Consider the following 23,097-nt stretch of genomic DNA (forward strand, 5'->3'; position numbering starts at 1 on the left):
GGCCATTCATTCATTTCCATTGCAGAGTCCACTGTTTTGTTTCTGTGTGGGTCGATGACCTCCATTCCGGATTGACCAATTGCATGAAAGTAGGTTACACTCGCACATGCGCAGAGGCAGCAGAGTATTTTGTTGATATCCTGCTTGGTAGTATTCATTTAGACTTTGGTATTTCAAAACCAGAATTTATCCCCAGCGTAGGGGTTTTATTTGCACTGGGCAGCACCGTTACCTAGAACGTTATCTATATGAAGGGCTGATGGAAGACACAAGGGATTTGGTAAGTGCATTTGAAACATTTTACGGCCGCGAGCCTCCGATTACAGAGGATTTGCTGCTAGTAGGCTAGCGCTACTCCTTTGTTGTTATCTGTTTGGTAGCTAGCTAGAGGGTCAGCCAGCGTTATTATCAGCAAGCTCACCCAAAAATAAACAAGTATAGAAATAAAGTAACATCACATTTGTTTTAACCACATATGTGTAGGTGTAGGTTTGCTACGCAAAGTAAAATAGTGGTTTGCATTTATGGACATAAACTGGGAAAACAGGTTTCCGCTAGCTAGCTGCGCTAACGCTAGTTAGCATTAGGAGCTATTTGCAATAAGGCCTCCCCTAATTCCAGCGTATGTATTAGCTAGCTTTTCTATTTTGTACTGCTTACATTCAGCGTAGCATGTCTTTCCTGGCTGGTGCATTGTTTTATTTCTTTCAGAATTATTTCTGGCTCTGGCAAAATGATTTTTGTTGGCCCCGACAGATGGGATGCAATGCTCAGAGGAGGAAGTAGACCGGCCGGCTGTGTCAAAATAAACACTTTAGCCCACTGGTCCGGATCATGTAACGTTATATTTAATGAGCAAGGCGTAATGCATTTTCAGATTTTCACGGCAGTGATTACAAGCAGATTTTGCATTTCAACATCTTCTTTTAATTGTTTTTTAATTAACATTAATTTCTCATTGGCTTCCACAGCCAGCTTCCCAGGTCACATTCCAAAGCAGATGAGATTTTAATGACTGTAAAATATCGTCAAGGTAAAAACTGTGCATGTACAATAGTTACCGGTACTAGATAAACATGACAAAAAGCCACTGGTCCCTACCCTCTAATGCAAATATGTGCTGGTTTCCTTTGAGCTTTATGATACAAAACTGAATATATTTGGGCTTTGCACGTTTTTTAGGCCTAACACCTTTCAATGTTGGGAAAACTGATGGACATTCTCACCATTTTCTGACATTTTATTGACCCAACTATAAACTACATCAGAATGTAATCACAAAATTAATAGTTGAACATATTAGTTGCTGCCTTAAAATATTCCATTCAAATTTGAACGTCTTTTTGTAATTTACCTGGTTGTAAAGGCGGAACGCACCCCACGTTCAGAGCGCAAGCGGAGAGACTCCTTCGGGATGTTTGATGGCTATGACAGCTGCAGCGAGGAGTCTACCAGCAGCTCCAGCTCAGAAGACAGCGAGGATGAGGTGGTGCCTTCCATCCCTGCAAGCCTGCCCATCATCAAGAACAATGGCCAAGTCTACACTTACCCTGACGGCAAGGCTGGAATGGGTCAGTGCATGGAAATATGTCTGGAACTTGTGCTTTGGAATATGTTATTTTTACATTTTGCCAGCATGTAGTAAGTCATCTGAGATGATTTTAACAGAATACATGTGTCTGTTTTGTGGTCTCTGTTTCACAGCCACTTGTGAGATGTGTGGGATGGTTGGAGTGCGAGATGCCTTTTACTCAAAAACCAAGCGCTTCTGCAGTGTGTCCTGTTCTCGGAGTTATTCCTCAAATTCCAAAAAAGCCAGCATCTTGGCAAGACTCCAGGTAAGTGCATTGTTAGGCCTCCTACAACAAATTCAGATTAAACCTACATTATTGCACTAATATTGATATCTGCTTTGACTTTGCAAGGGCAAACCACCAACAAAAAAGGCGAAAGTCTTACAGAAACAGCCTCTTATGGCAAAGTTGGCTGCTTACGCTCAGTACCAAGCAAGTCAGCAGAACCAGGCCAAATCAAAAGCCGGTATGTTACCAAAAAGCAGTAGATACGATTAATAGTGTAAGAGTGCTGCTCTGTTGAGATGTCCTCCAGCTTTACACTGGCTCTTGTTTTCTGTCAGTGGTCCCTGCAGAGAGCTTTGACTGGGGTCGGTATATCTGCAGCAATAACACGATCGGAGCTCCGGTCAGCTGTTTCAAGCATGTGAGTAAAAGCTGGACTTTAGGAGGTAGCGACCCCCAATTTCTGTCTTTCGTGATTTTAAAACTCACTGCTTCCTCCGTGTTTCAGGCTCCTATGGGGACATGCTGGGGAGACGTAGAAGAAGGAGTGAGGATTGAAGTGACCAACTCTGACACCAACCTCTCCACTAAGGTGTACTGGATAGCAGAAATCATCAAGCTAGCTGGTAAGACTACACTTCATCAGATAGCTCAAGGAAATTTGGTCAAAGGACAAATCCACCCTGAAAGTATCATGAGTATTAGTATTTTCTACTTTGTTTTTGTTCAGCATAAAACATTTCATTCCTATGTATGGTGGGAATAGCTGATTTGGTCAAAATCGGTATCTTCCAGTATGAATATGCTGTAAATCACAATATGGCAAATGTACACAAAATCACATGTAAAGGAATCACATTGAGGTTGAATACAGTGACACAATGCACATCAGTGGGGCACAGCTCGGACAGAAGTCTGTGAATCACTTTGGCGATTTGTATCGTTGCATTGTGGGTAGTACGAGCAGCTGATCGAATGAAGTAAAATTCCGCTGCAGTTCAACAAGGGAAAACGTTGTTTTTTATAAAAGGACTCGCTTCTGAAGAGCCACTCACTTTGTCTCAGACGTCTGGAGGCTTATTTTCAATTTACTATCTCAATGACATGACACTTACAGTTCCATGACAACAGAGCAAACTTCATCTGATGATGGAGACCATGTGGTCGGGCTGAAAGTCCAGGAGAAGCCGGCTAGTGGACCCTGATTGGGCGTCGGTTTGATGACTGCTGTTTGTTGCACCGTGTTTTGTGTGTTGTGCAGGGTTCAAGGCTCTGCTGCGGTACGAGGGCTTTGACAACGACACCAGCAAGGACTTCTGGTGTGACATCTGCGTGCCTGAAGTGCACCCGGTGGGATGGTGCGCCTCGAGCGGCAAACCCCTCGTACCTCCAAAAAGTGAGTTGCGTGCCAAACGTGTGCGCGGTCTTGTTCTTGAATGCCCGAGTCCTCGGGGAGTTGGTGGCAATTGTTACTGTTCATTCTTGTGACCTCCCTTCCAGGCATACAGCATAAGTACTCCAACTGGAAAGCCTTTCTTGTGAAGCGTCTCACTGGAGCTAAAACACTGCCACCCGACTTCAATGCCAAGGTGAGACCCAATATATGCCTCATCATTTTGATGACGGTGTAGGTTTCTTTCTGTTTTTGATGGCCGGGGCCAATATCTTTCAAATCAGAGCCAGCTGGTAGCGGATCTGTTTTCTGTTGATTTAGCATCTCTAAACTTGCTAAAGATTTGACAGAAGCGCATGTTGCTGACCCGAATTGTTAATTTGTGTCGGACTTGAAATTCCTCTCAAAAGCACTCGACAAAAGGAAACATTTTACATCCTCTGGTTTTGCCTTTGTTGAAACCATGCATGACTTTTTTTCCATAGGTACACGAGAACTTGCAGTTCCCCTTTAAGAAGCTGATGCGGGTCGAGGTGGTGGACAAGAACTACCTGTGCCGGACACGGGTGGCGCTGGTGGAGCAGGTAATCGGGGGTCGCCTCAGGCTGGTCTACGAGGAGAGCCAGGACGGGTCGGACGACTTCTGGTGCCACATGTACAGCCCCCTCATTCACAATATAGGCTGGTCGCGCAGCATCGGACACCGCTTCAAACGATCTGGTGAGTGTGGGACAAAAATCCAGCAACACTTTAAAGGTCCAGTGTGTGAGATTTAGTGACATCTAGTGGTGAGCTTCCCGATACGCTGGTCTTTAATAATGTCGACATAAATGGCTTATTCTAAGCTAACAATAACACAACGATTCTTAGTTTCAGGTGATTATGCATCAATGAAAACATAGTTATGCATATTCTATTCTACGTGTTCGTCCACGACAGGTGCTGGTTTTTGCCGCTGACGGACTCCGATTTTCTTATGAGTCCGACAACGTTCTAGAAGGAGCCTTTTCCCTCTACGCTCATATTAATTCCAATCATCATTTATTTTCTCGTTGAAGTGCTGCCCATTCCCCGCTTCTACTGTCTGTATTCTATCTCACGCTCGCGGAGCTGCGTTATGAGCTTGTATATATTGCTGAAGTCCTTTTGATCTGGCAATTTATTTTTCAGATGTTTCAAAGAAAATTGAGGGTCAAGCTGATGCTCCCGCACTGTTCTTCCAGAAGGTAAAGCAAAACCAGTTCATTTAATTGTTCTGCTATCCCAATAGCCTCTCCTAAGAAGTAACCTTACAGCAGTGGTTTGCATTGAGTCGCAGGTATGTCATTTCCTGTCATTGTCACACCTGCAGCAAGTCACAGTGAGTCAGGGCAATGGCCCACCATAAGCGGTCACGGGTGTGGGTACACTTTTCAAAAATGTGTAATGCAAAATGTAAAGCTGGCCCGGGCAACAGAACTCACACGTGCTTCCTGTGAGACGGTGACGGTAAATAGTTGTTTGACGGAGATGTTTCTCAGCAATATAAAGTAGAGATTAGAAGGGAATTCATCACCTGTTTAACTTCCTAACACGAGCTCTGAGCAGCTCACGTTCATCATTAAAATGACTCGTGACAAGCTTCCATGAAGAGAAACCAGAGTAGGTGGTTGTTGAGAGACTAACCGAGACAGTTTTGATGAGTTTTATTCTGTCTGTCCAGTTTCAATGATTGTTTTACAATAATCAGCGAGGTTAATTTTTTAAATTGGCCTACATTTTTCCTTTTGGACAAATAAGTTTGGCTTTATCGGGCAAGTCAAACGTCTCCACTGAAAACGCTTGATGTCAAACCCTGCTATGCAGGATAAATGAACCAATCCAAAAACTCACCGAAAACGTTCTTGAAAAGAAAAAAAAGAAAAGATTTCACTTTTTAAATGATAATTTGTCACTTGAACGCTAAAACTTAATTTTTTTTTATGCAATTAAAGCTGCTCTTTGAAAGAAGCGAGTGAGGTTTCATGTTCACCACAGGCTCATCATTTTCACTGGAACGTCTCTCATGTCCTCACCAACATCACCCAAAGTCCAACACATTGACTGGTAATATGTAACTGGTTAACAGTAATGACAGTGTGGAGACACTTCTAACAATGCGGGAAGTTCCAGGAACACACAAAAGCGAGACATGAGTCCCGCCTACCTCGTGTAATGCACTCACATTGAGCCTGGATTTCAAAACAAGAGCCCACTATTATTCATGATGACATCCACATGTGATGGATGCGAACCAACGGGATTATTTGAGCCAACAGAGCACTGGTATTCAACAGACGCTGTGTGTTGCTTTTCATTCCCGTGTGCAGGTGACGACAGTGATGCATCTATTTGACCGGTCTCCACAAACGCTAAAAAACCAAAGACTTGCCCAACGGATGTCACTATTATGGCATTCTAATACAAGCCTGACTCAGTCGTATGTCAAATAATAATCCCCGATGTGTGTTCCTTCCATCTGAATGTGTATCAGGTGAGAGACGTGGACCAGACTGGGGATTGGTTCAAAGATGGGATGAAATTAGAAGCCATTGACCCCCTCAACCTCTCAGCTATATGTGTAGCCACTGTAAGAAAGGTACGTGGGGTTTTCTGGAGTCTGCGTTGATGTTGAGATGAAATGCTGTGGGTGAGGGGGAAACCACTTGCTTGGTCCAGGCTGACTTCAGCCGTTGTGGTCTGGTGTAGGTGTTGGCAGACGGGTACCTCATGATCGGGATTGATGGTTCGGAGGCAGTGGATGGATCAGACTGGTTCTGCTACCACGGCACCTCCCCGTCCATCTACCCCGTCGGCTTCTGTGAAATCAACAACATTGAACTCACGCCCCCTAGAGGTACTGTCCACCGCGTCTTTGTTTCGCTGAGCCCTTCATCATACATTTGATCCCATTGAGTGGACCACAGAGGTATGGAAGATTTAAACTGCCTAAATACAAACAAACACAGAAATATAGTTCAATTGTTTGATTTTCTTTTTATGATGTCTAGGGATGCACTTCTTCAGCCCCCAATACTGATCCCTGCGTTTTTTGGGTTTCTGTCGATAGCGAGAGAGATTTACTGAAAAGATATTTTTCAAATTCTTCGGTATGATGCCTCTGGAGGTGCTCGGTGAAGTTGGTGGTGTTATATCTCGCAGCGCTACAGCCGCCCCCTGAAATACCGGCTGCCGCGTTGGTTGTATCGCCCTCAGCTATGCGGTCTACCGGCGGACGCGCACATGTAGTCGGATGTGAACATTGAATTTAATTGAATAGATCGACCCCATTGTCACCGACACCCAGTCCCACTGTTTGAGCTATCGGCAGTGTTTGACTGATCCAAAGCGCTGGCATTAGTTTCCCATGAGAAGGTGCTCTGGGAGCTTTTTCTCTTTCACAGTACACTCTCACAGCAGATACACGTGTAATTAAATGTCCACTTAATAGGACGTCCCTCCGGCTGGTTCGCTACGGGAGCCGGTTTGACTGTCATGGCTGCATCCAGCTGTGTCGGTGATGAAAAGCTCCGACTCCTCCCAGCTGTGTTTTGGACAGTTGATTGTTTTTCGTGGACAACGTGTCTCCATCTGTAAAACAAACATGTTCTCTCGCACCTACTGATGAAAACTGACTCAAAGTTGTATTTAGGTACTTCAAATCTTCCATTCGTAGCCTCTATACTGTGCCACATTTGAATACCTTATCTCGCTTGGTGAAGTTGATGGTTAGAAGTACTTTGATAACATCTTCTTGCATGTGATTTCTTAATGTTCTGGTCTCAACACTGACTCTGTTCCCTAGGGTACACTAAACTGCCATTTAAATGGTTTGACTACCTCAGAGAAACAGGTTCAATAGCTGCTCCTGTCAAGCTCTTTAACAAGGTAGGCTGGTTTCTCCACTGTGTTTGTGTTGAGATCTTGTCTTTCAGTTTTATTGTCTTCTGGTTTCATTGTGCTGGTTGTTTAACAGAACAGGGTTTCACAGCACTCCGCCTCCCAACAGAAAGCAGCAGGTAAACGGAGCGCCGCTGTGATTAGTTGCAGAAAGCATGAAACCTCCAAAACCTTCAACACATTATTCTTTCTGGCCAAAGGTTTAGAACATTTGGGCTAACCGTTTGCGGTCCAGATGGACAGCTGATTGTCCGACATAGCAAACATGTGAGATTCATATTTGACCGTTTTCAATTAAATTCTCCCCACAAAAATAATCTCAAATATATAATGCAACACGATCAGCTTTTAGTCCGAAATAAATCATTCTACTGTTACTTTAAGCTATCTATTTGATCTTCAAGAATTGAATGACTGTTACTGTGAGTTTGATGTTCAGGTCCAGATGTGTTGGATTCATAGAGGCTGTTTAGGTCGGCCCATCTGTCTGTCGGCTGTTTGGTGGATTTATTGGTCGACTCTAGTTTTTACACGTACTTTCATTGAACTGTTAATTGTTTGGATGTTTCAACCTCTGGGCTCTTTTGGGGATGAACCGCATGCGGCCATGTTTGAGATGCAGCAGCGATGTCGACTCTTCTTCTGCCGCCTCAGCACCGTGTTCTCCTCAGTATACTGTGGAGCAAGTTAGAGTCTCTGTGAGCAGATTTTAAAATGCATTAAAAACCAACGGCCTCTTTAGGAAAACACGTTGAAAATGACAGAGCCACTCGCATGAATTGGAAAATTGATGTCGGGGGAAATGGTCTTTTAAAGGTCCCACTTGCTGGACTTTGTTTGGCTGAAAGCCTCCCTTTCATGCACAGCCTCGAATCTGTTGCCCGTGGGACTGTCAGTGTATTCACCAGCAGCTTACTGCTCACTAACGTCCGTGCTTCGATTTCATGCAAATCTCTTAGGAGATTCCCAATCACGGCTTCCGTCAAGGCATGAAGCTGGAGGCCGTTGATCTGATGGAGCCGCGGCTGGTGTGTGTTGCCACGGTGACGAGGATTGTGCACCGGCTACTGAGGATCCACTTTGACGGCTGGGAGGACGAGTACGACCAGTGGGTGGACTGCGAGTCACCTGACCTCTACCCTGTGGGCTGGTGTCAGCTGACGGGCTACCAGCTCCAACCGCCCGCCTCACAGAGTAAGAGCACGATTAAATTTCTCCTTGAATCAAGCCACAGAGATGAGTGCTTTGTTGAGGGTTATCGGGGTTGTCAGGGTTGTCGGGGTTGTCAGGGTTAATAAGAGCTGCTGTGAGATGACTGAAGCAATGTTCCACGTTCTATTTCCGAGGACGTTGAATATGAACATGGAGGAATAAGGTTTGCATAGACTGTGGCTACAGAAGATGAAAACACACGTATTTAGTGGTCACGTATTCTTCCATATTGCGTATGTCTTGATCCTTTTTAGTTTAGTTTCCAGTTTATAATATTTGATACACCCTCACATATACTTATACTTCTGGATACATTTTAATAGGACAAATCTTTTCGGTATTTTCTCCACGAAGGCCTCGTCTCGCACTACTCGAGGTATGCGCTGATTTGATACCTGCAGCTGTAGCAGCTGTGCTCACTGTGGATGGGCGGTGTCACTGCAGACATGCGACGCCCTTAATACGCCAGTGTCGGCGTCGATCCCGCATATCCATCGATGCATCGATGCAACACACTTGTAGGTTGTGCTAGAACTCCTACCATTGATATTGCTACACGTTTGATGGCGTTTGCGTTCGTGGTCTGCGCCCCACCTCGCTGTCCCTCCAATGTCCCGTAGTTTACTGTCTGCTGCGCTTTTATTTTTCAGGTAACAGAGAAATGCCTCAATCTGTACCCAAGCAGAAGAAAAAGGCCCAGCAGTACAAAGGCCAAAAGAAAAGTGAGTAATCCGTCTTGTACTGTAGATTTATTTCACTCCACATCTTCTGTTGGCGTCTCCTCTTCCTCTTCCTCTTCCTCTTCCTCTTCCTGTGACTGGCTCCACTTGAGCTAGAAGCTGCTGTCGGACTGCTCGGTGTCACGTTACTGCTGGCTGGTGTAGAAAGACCAACGTCCTGTCCTTTCCCTTCTTAGTTATTAACACACACATACCTGCATGCTTGGGGGTTTGAGATACTTCCGGTATCGTCAGCACAAGGCCGGGTGTCGCACCCCCATTAGGACCACATTGTTCTAAATTGGTTCACTTTATTTTGCTGCACACAAGCAGTTTCTATGAAATGAAGTCATTTAAATGACATTGTGTGCAAACTTCAAAACAAAAATGCTGTGCATGTCTATCTGTGTGAGTGTCCTGTGGACTGAAGTGATGCTACTCGTTCTGGTAGAATGTAACCCCTGTGTGTAAGAAGCCCCCTGGTAGCTTACCCGAGTCCGGCTTGGTGTTTTTAGAGAGGAAGCTTCCGGTTGGTCGACGGCCCTTCAGTCAGGCAGGCCGGAGGCGGAGCAGCTTCTCCGGGGACGAAGAGCAGAGCCCGCCCCCTTACCCCGCCCAGGGGCCCTCCCGGCCCCGACCCCGAACCCACCTCCACCAAACCCACAAACCAGGTAACGCCGACACTAACGCGAAAGAACACAACCGGCGCGGCAGAAGGCGTCCTGTTGAGTCCCGCCCACAGCGCCTCACTGTGGAGCTGGAGGCTGCTGATGCGGCATGTTCTTAAATCAACCTCACTGTTCTCACATGAATGTTTTCTCATGTCAGTGAAGGTTTGTTCGTTTTCACTTTCACTTTGAAGCAATCATAAGGCACGTTTGTCTCATTTGATCTTTTTTTATTTTTTTAACCTTTTAGCTGTCTTGACACGAATGCATGTGAAGTGAACATCAACTCCTGGAATCCAAGACACACGATCCACATTATTTAACTTTTAATTGCATGAACACAGCCGGCTCATCTCTCTCCTCTCTCTGTCTCTGTCTCTGTCTCTCTCTCTGTCTCTCTCTCTGTCTCTGTCTCTCTCGCTCTCTCTCTCTCTCTGTGTCTCTCTCTGTCTCTGTCTCTGTCTCTGTCTCTCTCTGTCTCTGTCTCTCTCGCTCTCTGTCTCTCTCTCTGTCGCTGTCTCTCTCGGTCTCCGTGTCTCTCTCTCTCCTGTCTCTCTCTCTCTCTCTCTGTCTCTGTCTCTGTCTCTGTCTCTCTCTCTCTCTGTGTGTGTAGAGTCTCTCCTGCGGATGAAGGAGGAGACACCAGAGGTGGATGAGTTCACCTTCTCACAGGGCACCTCCGACCAGGAGAGCAACGGCTCGGGCAGCTACTACATCAAACAGGAGCCCTGATGTCGGGACGCAGCGGGACAAAAAGACACGTCTCTGGGGAAACAACCCCCAGCAAGGGTCAGGAACACGGAGTCAAACTAGTTCGAATCACACTCAGACCAACGCCGCCGGCCTTCCATGGAGTACAGTACAGGAGATGTCGAGGTCAGCTTCAAGCTTCTGGGAAAAAAAAAAAGGTCCTGAAGGGATCACTCCTCTGTAGCCGCGTGTGCACGTAATCACTCACAAACACACCTGGGTCACACATGTTTGGGCATTCTCTTTTCGTACCACCCTCGGATGGTGCGACATCGTTCCCTCCTCTCCTGTCTGAATCATCCAATCAGACGAGGGGTATTCGGATGGATGTAAAACCACACCCTCTTCCCCACAGGAGTGAGAGTCCAGCCCTCCCTGCCTCTGCCACGATCTGGGCTGCACACAGAGACCTGTAGAAACTGTGAGAAACCATCTGAGCCAGGTGTTTCCTTTCTTTTCTTGTTGTCGGGTGGCAGAGTCCGCCGCTGACCGGCCTGAGGAGAGCCCCGAGGCTGGCAGGAAGAGGAACACAGTTGTGGATATTTTGATTATTTTCTTCTGAACAATATTGCCAGCTGGACTTATTCTTTGTTAATAGTACTTGAATTTTTTTTAATCTTTTTTTTTTTCTTCTTATTTTGTAATGGTTTTTGAGTTGTTTCTGTCTTAATGTGCTTATTTTGCATTTTTGGTGGCTGTGTGGGAAACTTGATGTGTGTTGTTTTCATAAAGGTGATTATATTCATATCGTATGTGGAGACCTGTTCAAATAGAACCACAGAGTATACATATAGAGGACTGTGATCTCAGTACAGTGCTGCTCAGCATGACTGATATTGCTCTTATTGTTATTATTATTATTATTAAATTCCATATAGTTTCTTCTGATATTTGCCAGACTATTTCCACAGCAGCAGTCGTTCCTGATTCACTCATTACAGAACTCTGACTAAAGACCGAGACCTAGTAATCCACCACGACCATTGATTTATTTAACTACAGAACTCCTCTCCCACAATCCTTTGGGCTCGCTGTACATTTGTACTTGACTCAGCCGCTCCTTCACCGGCGGGCTGGTAACCCTGGATCGCGTTTGCTCGGAGAGGCTTAAATCGGTGCACGTCTAATGAGGTCACCGGGTTGTGTGTGTTTGACAGCTGGCGTGTGGAGTTCTTCGTAGGGACCTAATCGCAGTAAGCAGAACTCACACAGGACCGCTCACTCATGAGCCCATTCAAAGTCCTCGCTGGTTCTGTAATGTTGAACAGAAGCGGTGAAGCTGTGGAGATTAAAGCTTTTTTCCATTAAAACAACAACATAAAAATTCACTTAATGAGAAACAGTTAGCCGCGTGTGACCGTCAGAGAGCTGCAGGGTATGTTGTATAACAGAGAAACCTTACTGGTATGATCGGGTACACTCGTGTCCAGCCCCGGAACATGTATACTTCCACCGGTTCACCGTGTGGATGCATGTGTGACGACGCAGCGGGCCGATGTGGGCCTGCGTGTTTCCTCTGAACCGGGCTGCAGGTGCTCCTGTTGTGTTCATGTCTGCTGTATTTAAAGCCAGAGGAGGACCGAGCTCAACGCCTGGAAGTCCACCTCACTGATCTGGAGTCTGCCGGCACACTTAGACACTCATTCAGTAAGAAGTTATAGTCACTTAATGGCTGTTAGAAAAGCAAATATCAACAGTTTATTTTTCTCTTTAGAAGATATGTAACAACTACAGTGGGGAAAAAAGACATTTCTACTTCCTTATTCTGTCTGTAAATTATGAATTGCAAATTGCTTACAAGGCAGATATGATTTTGAACCCTCACAGGCTCCGTGTCTGGACTATATTTCAGTAGAACACTGTTATTCTGTTTGCTTATCATTTAAAGATGCATAAGCGAAGAAGTCATCTTGAGATTTCTTTTTTCTTTTGGTGATGTATTAATTGAATATAATTGAACACTGAATATGTGACACAGTCGAGTACATCAGCAGCCGGAGCATCGGTCCTTGGTTTCTGTGTGAACACAACAGGTTGGACTCATCAAGCAGTTTTGTTTTCCAAATGCGGAAAAAAAAAACTGAATATGTTCAATATTTTATTAGGGTAATATGCAAAGCTTTCATGTTTTTTTTGTTTTTATTATTGCGTAGGTTGTTCTCATGTCAGAGCCATATGTATGCAAGTTTATGATTCACCTGAGCCACACAATAACCGCTTTGTTGTTCATGAAACATGAACAATGCACTGCTTTTCCAATATCCTCTGAGGGCAGCGTTCACGCAACACGACAGGATCTAACGGTGGCATAAATACACAGATTCTATCTATAAATATATATATTCTTCAGGACCATGGTGGTATTGACTTTCACATCCTGATGAGTCATAGCTCCACGCTTGGCCGTGGAGAAGACTCCTTTCATTCTCCTTGGAGCTAGATCTTTGAGCTGTTTATCTACTACCTCCTGATGCTAGCCACGTTTAGCTACAACCACAGCGTGAACCGACTATGGCAGTGTGTTAGCATATGCAAATGAAAGGGATTTACCGAAAAACGATCCTCTTGAAGACTAGACACCAAACATGGAAGAATGGTATCGCAGCACACGAGCTAGTCTTCTAATTAGAATGATATGCAATAATAACAGATCCCATATTTTGCTGTGTTAAATAAATCTCATAGCACCCTCAAATGTCATGATCACTACATTAATATAATTAGCAGATGAGATGATTTAACAGAATGCTATTGTATGTTGTATTGGCTAAAGGCCGTACTGAAACGCAGAGCAGATTTCCACTTCTCAGTGACGGTAAAGATCCATGGTTTCTCTTTCTACCAGTAAGGTTCGTGATTAGATTCTCAGGAAGTTTGTTTCTTTTTCTTTTGGGATGTAAGGGTCGCAACTACAAGTGTGAGTCAGCTGGGTTCCATCGTGGTCATCTCTGTGGAAGCCAATGAGTGGCGCGGTAACGACTGACCTGTGAATCGGTGAAGTAGCGCCTGGAGAGTGCGATCGCTCCGTTACGTCGGGCTTTGAGTACCACGCAGTTTACAGCCGTCAAATCACTTCTGTTTGGAAGGAACCTAAAGCAAAAGTCAAAGACGAGAACTCAAATCACAGAGATTCCACTGGGTGGTATTTCAACATGAAGTATTGAGTAGTGGTTAAAGTTCACAGGTGAACTTCAGGTATTTCAGGGTTCGAGTTATCAGGGCCCTCATTTGCTTCCACACTATTCAAACAGAAGTGTTGCCTCACAAACCATCCGATGCATGTCTGTCCACGTTCCGTCGCTTTTTAATCTGCCTCCATGTGAAATTCTACATTTAAGTCATGACACAATGTTTGTAGTTTGATTTGCTCTTCTTTTTGTGGCTTCCTGCTTTCAGTCTTAATTTGTTAGCAGGATGTGACATTCGTTTTCTTGCAGCTTCCTTTCTTTGGAAAGTGTCTCCTGATCAGATCGGACACAGAGCCCAGCTGAAACGCTCAGCTTCTCAGACCAAATGAGCAATAACAAGACAATGTTCACAATCATTTGAAGCAGATTGGTTTCAGGTTCAGGATCAGTCCCGGGAGGTTTTTGTTCCTGTGATGTTGGAGGCAGAGCGAAGCATTAAAGTACTTCACGACCAAACTGCATTAATATCTTAGTACAAAAAAAGGAAAGAAAATGACTGTTCTATTGACTAATGCTGCTACCTTCCTCTAGATTAACCCGAAATACTTAAATGCACAATCAACACTGTTTTGGATCCTCTGTTTCTCACTCCTTGTAGATATTAAAGCGCTTTCTTGTTTCTCCTTGATCCCCAAATCTAAAAAAAGAAAGGAACACGTTCGACCTCCATCCGTGGGTAGCTGTGTAGTAGAAGTGTTTGAGCGTCAGTCGCTGGAGAGGGAGGCGGTGATCGGGTGCACTGATCAGCTGAGTGCATGTGGAACAGAGCGCGTTGTGCCGCTGTCGTGCCGAGCTTGTTTGTTTTTTCCGTTGTAACCGTCTTTGGTTGTTCTTCAGTCTGTCTGTGTTTCTTCCTCTTCAGTTGTGATCAGGTAACGCATGGCTGCCCATGTCTGCCGAGAAAAGTGGGGCATGGTGATGAAAAGAAAACATGCTGAATCCAGATTCATAGTCAAATGATGAGATACTAATTCAATATGTGTGTTACTCAGGAAACACTGGACTTTTTGATTTTTGACTTATCTTATGTTTGGCTCAGTGAATCAAAATTCTGACCCAGTATCTCACAATTTTTACTCATAATATTGATGGAGTATATAATGTTGACTATCATCATTTTGGTGTCCAAATGTTGAGGTATCTCATAATTACATTTCGACTCCCTCTTTCATAATTCTTACTTCCCTTTTTTTTGGCAGTATTGGGCTTCCATAGGGACGCTGATATGGTTGCAGAGCTCTTCCTGTATTTTGATATTTGTTGTGTTTTTTCTTGGATACTAACACGGGTCTTTTGTATGTGATCCCCCCCCCCCCCGCCCTTATATTAAACCATTATATTGTGGTGCTATATATATATATATATATATATTTGATAAAAATGACTTAATGTATTGGGATTACTATTGTCTGAAAATAATTGTGAGTTGAGGGTTATTGTGCAAAATTTATTTTGGATACAAATTTAAAAAAAGAAAATCTGTTAATAATTATAAATCTATTGCTATTAACACTGACCCCTGAGGTACATTATTAGATTCCAGTTTAAAGTTTGTACATCTTTTTGATAGTGTATACCATTTTCCTTTCATATGGTAAATCTGTGCTGTGATCGAGCTTTGATAGACTGTAAATAAAGCCAAATGTTTGGATCATAATCGTGGTTGTAATGATGGCTTCTTTGTTTACAAGCATTGCAAACTGTTTCCGCATGGCTGTGAAAGTTTATCTGGTGATTTTGTAAGATCTGACTTTTACACTGAATAAAAAGGCTTATGACCGTTTCAGCACTTTGTCCTTCGCACACGGGCGGACTGGCAGCACGTGGCCGAGGCGCTTAAAGGAGCCGTGGACGTGACACCACTGCTGCATCCAGATGTGCGTTTTCACTACACTAGCTGTAATACACCATTAGTCACAATAATACTAGGATTGTGTGCAGGTTTCAAATCCTAAACAGTCAGAAAACATGACTTTAGAGCCAGATGTTTGTGCAATCGCATCACAGCTGGTAGTTTATTGCTTAGTGAGACGATAAACTGGTTCGAAATCACAAGTTATATTTCCATTGGTGTCTGTTTCTCTCAAGCAGCAGCAGCCCTGGTTGGGTTGTGTGCAGCGGTGAGGCGCAATATGGACATTTAATAAAGTACGATTCTGACACCGATCTCAGATTAGGTTGCGCTCCGATCCTGCCTGGGAGCCGATAAGCGCCACCGCTTTATACATTTATCATAACCTAATCCTTCCATAGGATCAGATGTACATTAGTGTTGCATGTTATCTGACCAATGAATGAAGAGACCGTTTGTATCGTGTTCATTTTATTGGAAAGCAGATCACCTTTTAACAAAGACAGCGTCAGTCGTTAACCGTACACGTCAAGGAATGTTTCTAAAAGGAATAGTGCCGAGGAATGAATTCAGACTTGACATCAGGGACCAGATCCAAGTACAGTATGATGATGAGAGGGTGATGTGAGGATGGAAATGTTAAGAACTTCACAGTTCTCCCCTCTAGGCTATGGACTTAAACAGGAAATGTGAGGCAAAAGTCCACTGGTCTCCAACCAGTGCGAGGACCGCTGCAGGACCCAGAGGGCTCAGTAGAGCCAGCTGGAGGCACAGCTGGTGTAGCTGACCAGCTCGTCGTCTTTGAACCACAGGGAAATCTCCTTGTTAGCACTCTCCACCGAGTCGCTGCCGTGGACGATGTTCCTAGCAAGAAAAAAAGGACGGGGATATAAAACGTGAGGAAGAGAGCAATACAACGAAGCGGCGATAAAGCGATGTCCGGGTTGCTGACTGTTTGCACACTGTGTTGGGAGGGTCAAGTCACATTAAAGTACTCACTTGCTGACGTCAATGCAGAAGTCTCCTCTGATGGTTCCGGGCTTGGAATCAGCGGGGTTGGTCTCACCCAGCATCACCCTGCCCGTCTTCACCACACCTTTGCCCTCCCACACCTGGAATACATGAGGCACGAGGCCAGCTGCTGTTAGCTCTTCCCCAGTAGCCTCACAATCAACACTTCTCCAACGGGGAAACGATAACGGCAGCAGGTTTTATTTTCGTCAACTCATCTCCTGGTTCAACTGACAGACCACACAGTCGCATACAATCTCTTACCATGGCAACCACTGGACCAGAGCTCATGTACTTGATGAGGGTAGGAAAGAACGGTCTGTCCTTCAGGTCGATGTAGTGCTCAGTCAGGTGCTCCTTGGAGGCCTGCAGCACGGAGAAAGATACTGAGCTTATTAAGCACATTGGGAATCAACATATCAAACTAATGTACATGAAATACTGATTCTGTCCATGTTGTACAAGTAAAGCGCCGCGTGGGGCTCGTGAATGTTGCGCGACACGCAATAAGCTGAATTACAATACAGCATTTCAATTATAATAAACAGTCTAAAGTGTTTTGCATGGTTGCAGGATTAAAACATTTCAGGCAAATAGATGAGAAATAATAGAAAATAAAACTTCACTAAAAAAAGGTTCAAGAAAGATGCAACTGATTCTGGAAGCCTCAGACCCAAGGAGCCGGGACTCAGTCACAGGGGAGGGGAGCAGCAATTCAGAATGTCGCTGGAGGCTGAACCATGAAGCGCTTTCAAGGAGATGGTCACTAAAATATTACAACGTACAGACAGAACCCATAGAGAGGGGACAACTGGGCTGATAAGATGTTGGCCATTAGTACCAATTAAAAGCAAAGCAGCTGCATTTTTTTTACAACCTGGTGGAGCGAGATTGGTTATTGTAGTCATTGGGTTGAGCCAAAATGCGAACAGAAAAACAAATAAGAGCACGAAGTGAAAAGACTTCTCCTGAAAACAGGACTTTAGTTGAGTGTTTGTTTCTACAAGAGAGCAGAACGCTCCCCACACACACACACACACACACAATAAAACCCCACAGCCATGCGTCCTAGACAATGTGATGACACAGCTTTCTGACCTTTGTTGGCCTCCGTTAAGTCTCCATCATGATGTGCTGCGTGACACTCAACGACAAGCCTCTGAAGCAGACTACAAGCCCAGCAAGTACTGCATCCCATTTGCTCACAGCTGGCACAACAGACCTCAGGTCACATGGTCGGCCACCCTACATTCTCTGGACAGGCATCTGTGCGCTTCATTCAAACTGTACCCACTCTGTCCCAGATCACACGTTAGAGGTTTAAGAGTCTGTCACTCAGTGCTAATCTATGCTACAGTCAGCAATAATCTAGCAGGCCTATCCGCTCACTGGAGGTTCTTAACCGCAACACGGCAACTCACAAGACCATGTCCTGTGGATGGTTAAAAACACCGGCAACTGCAAGGAAAGCAACAGACTTCAGAGGACGAGCCGTATAAAGAACCGTGTACTTACATCGAGCATCTTCATGCCCACGAGTTTGAAGCCTTTCATCTCAAACCTCTTGATGACCTCTCCAATGATGCCCCTCTGCACGCCATCGGGCTTGATGGCAATGAATGTGCGCTCCATCAACTCGGCCATGATTCTGAAACAAAGCAGAAAATAAAGTGCAATCAGCAGGAGGAACAAGCCTGGAGTGTCACTCGCGCCTCTCGGTTGCACTTGGCACAGTCAGTGGTGGGGCCGCTGTGGAGGGCCCCGACCCCATGGCAGTGAACGACAAAGACGACAAAGGCTGGTGTGGATCTCACAGCAAGCCGAGCTGGTCTCACACTATGGTGCACTGGATGGAGACCAGTCACACATGTGAATGTAACAAGTGCATTGCAGAATAATTTGTGAATGTCGGGGAAAAAAAAACAGTTCAGCATTGGTTTAGTTTTAAATTGGACGAACTTTACAACTAAAGCCATCTTCAACAGCCATTTGGTTTTGGAATTAAACATCACAACCTTTATACATGCGAGACATTTGTCAGCAATAGGCCAACGTCCCTTGGTTTTATAAAAACCGCAAAAAGAGATTAAAAACCTGCAAGTATGTGCTGGGCACAAAAAAACAAAACAGACATCGGCCGACCGTCAGAGCACAGCAGTGTAGCTGAGGTGGCAAAAATATGAAGATTGCCACGTCTACCCAAAGCATGCGATTAAAAATAAGAACCACGTTTCCGTTAATCAATGAAAGAAAATGTATTATTTCATCATTTTAATGAGACAAATTACATGGATCTCAGGAAACCCCCTCGGATAATGGTAGAAAAATATTGCAGTCAAACAAAAAAAAAGGATTTGATAATGACACATTATCTTAATTTATGCACAAAAAAAACACAAGATCGAGGCCAAGGCAGATTATCATGGACATTTACGCAGTGAGTTTATCGCTGTGGTGGTTTAGCTAATTTGAGGCGTAGCTATGTTAGCAAAGCGTGGATTTCAAGAATAGCTATACTAGTACAGCATGAACGATCACGAGTAACTGTATATCCGGTGAGCACGCGATAGAACCTGTGCCTCACCGATGCAAATGACGTTTGGTCTGCCGGCTGCACGCGACAGTCGGACTTAACCGTACGGTCACAAATGGACCCCAACCGGAGAAGTGACTTGCATCCTCCCGAACAATCACTTCATTACCGACAACTACCAACATACCGCCAAACAAACCGACGTTAGTTACAGAGCAAGTTCAGACATCCAGCTCTGGGAGAAGCCCGCGCAGGCCCCGGCCTCCACACACACAGCCTCATGGTCTTTGTTCGCGCGACCGCCGCGAACTAAAGAAAATAAATCACTTCCAACACCAGCGACCCAGCTACACTGATCCAGACCGAACCACACAAACATAATTACCCCGTAGCTTCACTTATTAATGTACAGTTACTCTCAAAAGTACAGTATTACCCGGAAGACGTCAACATGTTTAAATCACATTAACTTTTAATCACATCCGCCGGAAAATTGTAAATGGCGTCAAACTCGGAAATGTAAAAGGGAGGAAAGTAGGAGCATATGTATTCATATAAACGTCACATACACAAATAAAACGCTCACATTACCTTAACAATAGCGCTCACGTTGTGTATTCGGTAGCAGCTGCGCCGGTTGACGTGGGAGGAGAAGACCGAAAAAGCTTGCGCAGCCGCATTTTATCCCAGAAGGCGGGGACTGGCTCGCGACGGCAAGACAGTGGAGCCAAAATAGAAAGAGCGGTCTGCAAAGTAGTCTCGCGAAGTCCGTGAACCTTTCAAGTGTTCACACGTCACTCGGCCTTATTTTGCACAGCCCGAGTGCAAAATATTACACTTTAATGAAAAAAGTCCTGTGACACTCATAAGTACCATAATAACTAATGTTAATAACCTGACTGGCTGACTTTTATAGCAGTTTATGATCTTATCATGTGGTTTAATATGAAAATGTTCTTGATCTGAAAACGAATTAAAGTTGCAAGACAAATAAGTAATATCTACAATATTTCCCTCCGAAATTTAGTGGAGTAGAAATAAATAAAAAGAAAGAAAGAATAAGATCTCTTGTTATGAAATACTAATCCAGTTCATAACTGCTGTTCCAAAAGCATCTGATGTGTCAATGTTGTCAATAAGTGCTTCAGCTGATTTGTTTTTCTGAATACATGTTTTTATTCTGATCTGCTTATACTGATAGCAGAATGGTTGATGGCTGTAAAAACATTTTCTCTGCTTTGGAAATATATTCATAAATCAAGAATAACTGGAAATGTTCCCAGTGTCGTACTTTTTTTAGATTGATGTGGAACATTTCGATGCATTCCGAAACAATCTGGGTAAAAAATAAATATCCATATAAAAAATAATAATGTATAAAATATATATTTTAAATTCTGCACATTAATATTTTGTCAAGGAGAACATCTTGACAAAACGCTTCTATGTTAGCAGTATCAAACTTAGAATGTTCTACTGATGTCAGCAAGTGATGTTTTATCTTGGTAACGTAAAGGTTTGAGAGACAAACTTGACTTTGAGTCAACAGCTGAAATATATATATATATATATATATATATATATATATATATATATATAAATATATATATATATATATATATATATATATATATAAATATATATATATATATATATATATATATATTTATATATATATATATAAATAAATAAATATATATATATATATATATATATATATATATATATATATATATATATATATATATATATATATTTATATATATATATATATAGATTACAAGAAAACCTTGTAATCCTTCATTATACCAAAGAATGTAGCTATAAATAGCTACTTTTAAAATGTTGAGCTCTTCACTGCTGTGTTTTCAGTTGATCATCATGTTCAACTTCCATGAAGTGGCCTGAGGTGGCTGCACGGGCCACCCCTGAAATCTGATTGACCACCTCTGGAGATTTGGAGCATTTCTATTGCCTCTCAATGGCCCTCAAGCTGAGCCAGCGGCTCGAAGCTAACAGTGGTAACTGTGCAAACAACTGCAAAGGTAGAGCTACCTGTACCCGTTTGTTCCTATTTTCATGCTCTAAATATTGAATTCGGCACCTTCAAGCTGAATAGCCAACCAGAATGGGCTCCACCGGCAATTAAACATGCTCAAATGGCCGATAAAATGCTGACAGGGGCCAACCGGTGCCAACCGGTGCCAACCGGTTTAAACTGTATTTAAACTGTATTTAATTACAGTTTTTAACATGGAGGAGAATAGTAATTAACTACAAGATACTATAATGCTAAGTATAAATGAGTAGTGGAGACAGAGATGGTAAATTAATGCTTTTGTGACGCAGACATGCTGCTGTGAACTTCCATGCTGTTCCATAACATCACTATCATACTAACATTCATGCCCACATGTGAGCTCTGCAGGCTTACAGCCTATGAAAGGCAGCTTTAGGGGACTTAAAGGTTCGGCATCTGCAGCTCATGGCTTTTATGGTACGAGCTGCAGGCGAGTCATAAAGTAACTGGGCGTTGCGTGACATTAATGGCCCAACCTTAATGCAACCTGTGATATAAAGGCCAAGAACGGCCTCTCTTGCTTAAAGCCTCTGTTGTACACTTTACATTCCCGAGGTGTTCTTTTGTGAACCCCCATTTCTGAAGTTCAAACTGTGCCTGAGGCTGTGAGGCTGCAGCTTCCTTTTGTTTGTGTTCTTTGGCTTCAGTTTAAATGTAGTTTTATGGAATTCCCCAGGTTCCATTTGTTTGGTCTTTGTTTTAATAAACCTTTTGTTTATAAGTCACACTGATTTGCACGACTCCTGCTTATCCACCTGGTTCTTCAACATCCTTTTTTAAAGTGTTTATGGCACTACGGTGGATATGAGTTGTGAATAGTTCAACCAAAGTGAATGAAAAAATCAGAGGAAAATAAATAAAACACCTTCATGTAACATATTTTGTATCTTTATCGTTTACCTGTAATGAGCATGTGACATGTAAGACTTATCTTTGTACCTTGTTTTGGTCCTTAAACCCTCAGGGTGGGTCTCAATGCTGTAAGATATTGCCTATTCCTTCATCTGAGGTTTACAATCTCTCTTTTTCTGCCTGATCTGATGGGTTTAAGGGTTCATCCAGTCACAGGAGCCCATAGCTGCCGCTCCTCTGACACACACACACAGCAGCCAATCACGAATAACCATCTGCTTTCTCAGTCCATTCAGCTGCACCAGCATCAAAGCTCCCTCTGTAACCACAGTAATGACCGGATTATGTTGCTCACAGATCACAGAGCAACATAATCTTCCAAATGACCCACAAATGGAAAAAACTGTATTTTACATTCATGTTTCATATCTGTAAATTGATGTCTGAATGCCACAGGTCTCTGCCTCAAGTGTCCTTTATATCCAAAAAGACTGTGCATCCACAATCAGCTACATCATTAAGCACATGCAGAGAAAATGGCAAATACACTATTATCAATTGCATAGTCCTCTGGTAATCAGGCCATAATTAAAAAAAGAAAGGGTGGACAATGAAAACAAATATGAATTTATATGTTAATATTTCATTTTCTTTTCAATAGTTTTTCTTACATATGTTTTCCTTTTCAATTACACTTCAATTTAAGATTTAATATTCAATATTTAATTTCAGGAGTGGAAATTTCACTTTTCATTTTCAATTTTCAATTTCACAAAATCATTTTCCTTTTTTTCTTTCAACATTTAACAATGAGTTCATGATCCTGAATACTAAAATGATATTTGCCATCTTCACAATGTTTAATCCTCTAAATAATTCAAAATATGACAGTTTACAAGAGAATATGATAAAACCACAGACACAAAAACATGACACGAAATGTAAACAGTCACAGACTCCACAGATTCAGGAGCCATATTATGTAACCACAGCATTGTAGTTTCAAACCTCCACCACAGGGGGGCAGTCTGGACGCACCGCAGGGAGCTCCTCTCCCGTTAGGGAGGAAAAGCACGAGCAGTGAGGAGCTTCCAGCACATTCACTGGTTCGTGTTCTGCTAA

At 43.4% G+C, this 23,097-nt stretch overlaps 2 protein-coding genes across 2 annotated transcripts; one reads left to right on the top strand and one right to left on the bottom strand.

The window, feature by feature from the left end:
- The first annotated feature begins 139 nt into the window (after positions 1-139).
- mbtd1 (mbt domain containing 1) lies at positions 140-15,422 on the top strand. Its single transcript, XM_079293254.1, has 17 exons — positions 140-280; positions 1,367-1,571; positions 1,705-1,838; positions 1,926-2,040; positions 2,138-2,220; positions 2,308-2,425; positions 3,061-3,195; positions 3,300-3,388; positions 3,678-3,912; positions 4,363-4,418; positions 5,705-5,809; positions 5,920-6,067; positions 7,016-7,098; positions 8,070-8,304; positions 8,973-9,044; positions 9,557-9,712; positions 10,323-15,422. Exons 1-17 carry the CDS (start codon positions 260-262, stop codon positions 10,439-10,441), a joined length of 2,109 nt encoding a protein of 702 aa, XP_079149380.1. The 5' UTR covers positions 140-259; the 3' UTR covers positions 10,442-15,422.
- A 537-nt stretch (positions 15,423-15,959) lies between these two features.
- nme2a (NME/NM23 nucleoside diphosphate kinase 2a) lies at positions 15,960-19,738 on the bottom strand. The gene is made up of 5 exons (XM_079293121.1): positions 19,635-19,738; positions 18,026-18,158; positions 16,775-16,876; positions 16,499-16,611; positions 15,960-16,363 (listed from the first exon to the last, which is right to left on the bottom strand). Exons 2-5 carry the CDS (start codon positions 18,152-18,154, stop codon positions 16,249-16,251), a joined length of 459 nt encoding a protein of 152 aa, XP_079149247.1. The 5' UTR covers positions 18,155-18,158; positions 19,635-19,738; the 3' UTR covers positions 15,960-16,248.
- Between the last annotated feature and the right edge of the window lie 3,359 nt (positions 19,739-23,097).

This window comes from Melanostigma gelatinosum (assembly GCF_949748355.1).
Source record: "Melanostigma gelatinosum genome assembly, chromosome: 21".
NCBI lineage: Eukaryota > Metazoa > Chordata > Actinopteri > Perciformes > Zoarcidae > Melanostigma > Melanostigma gelatinosum.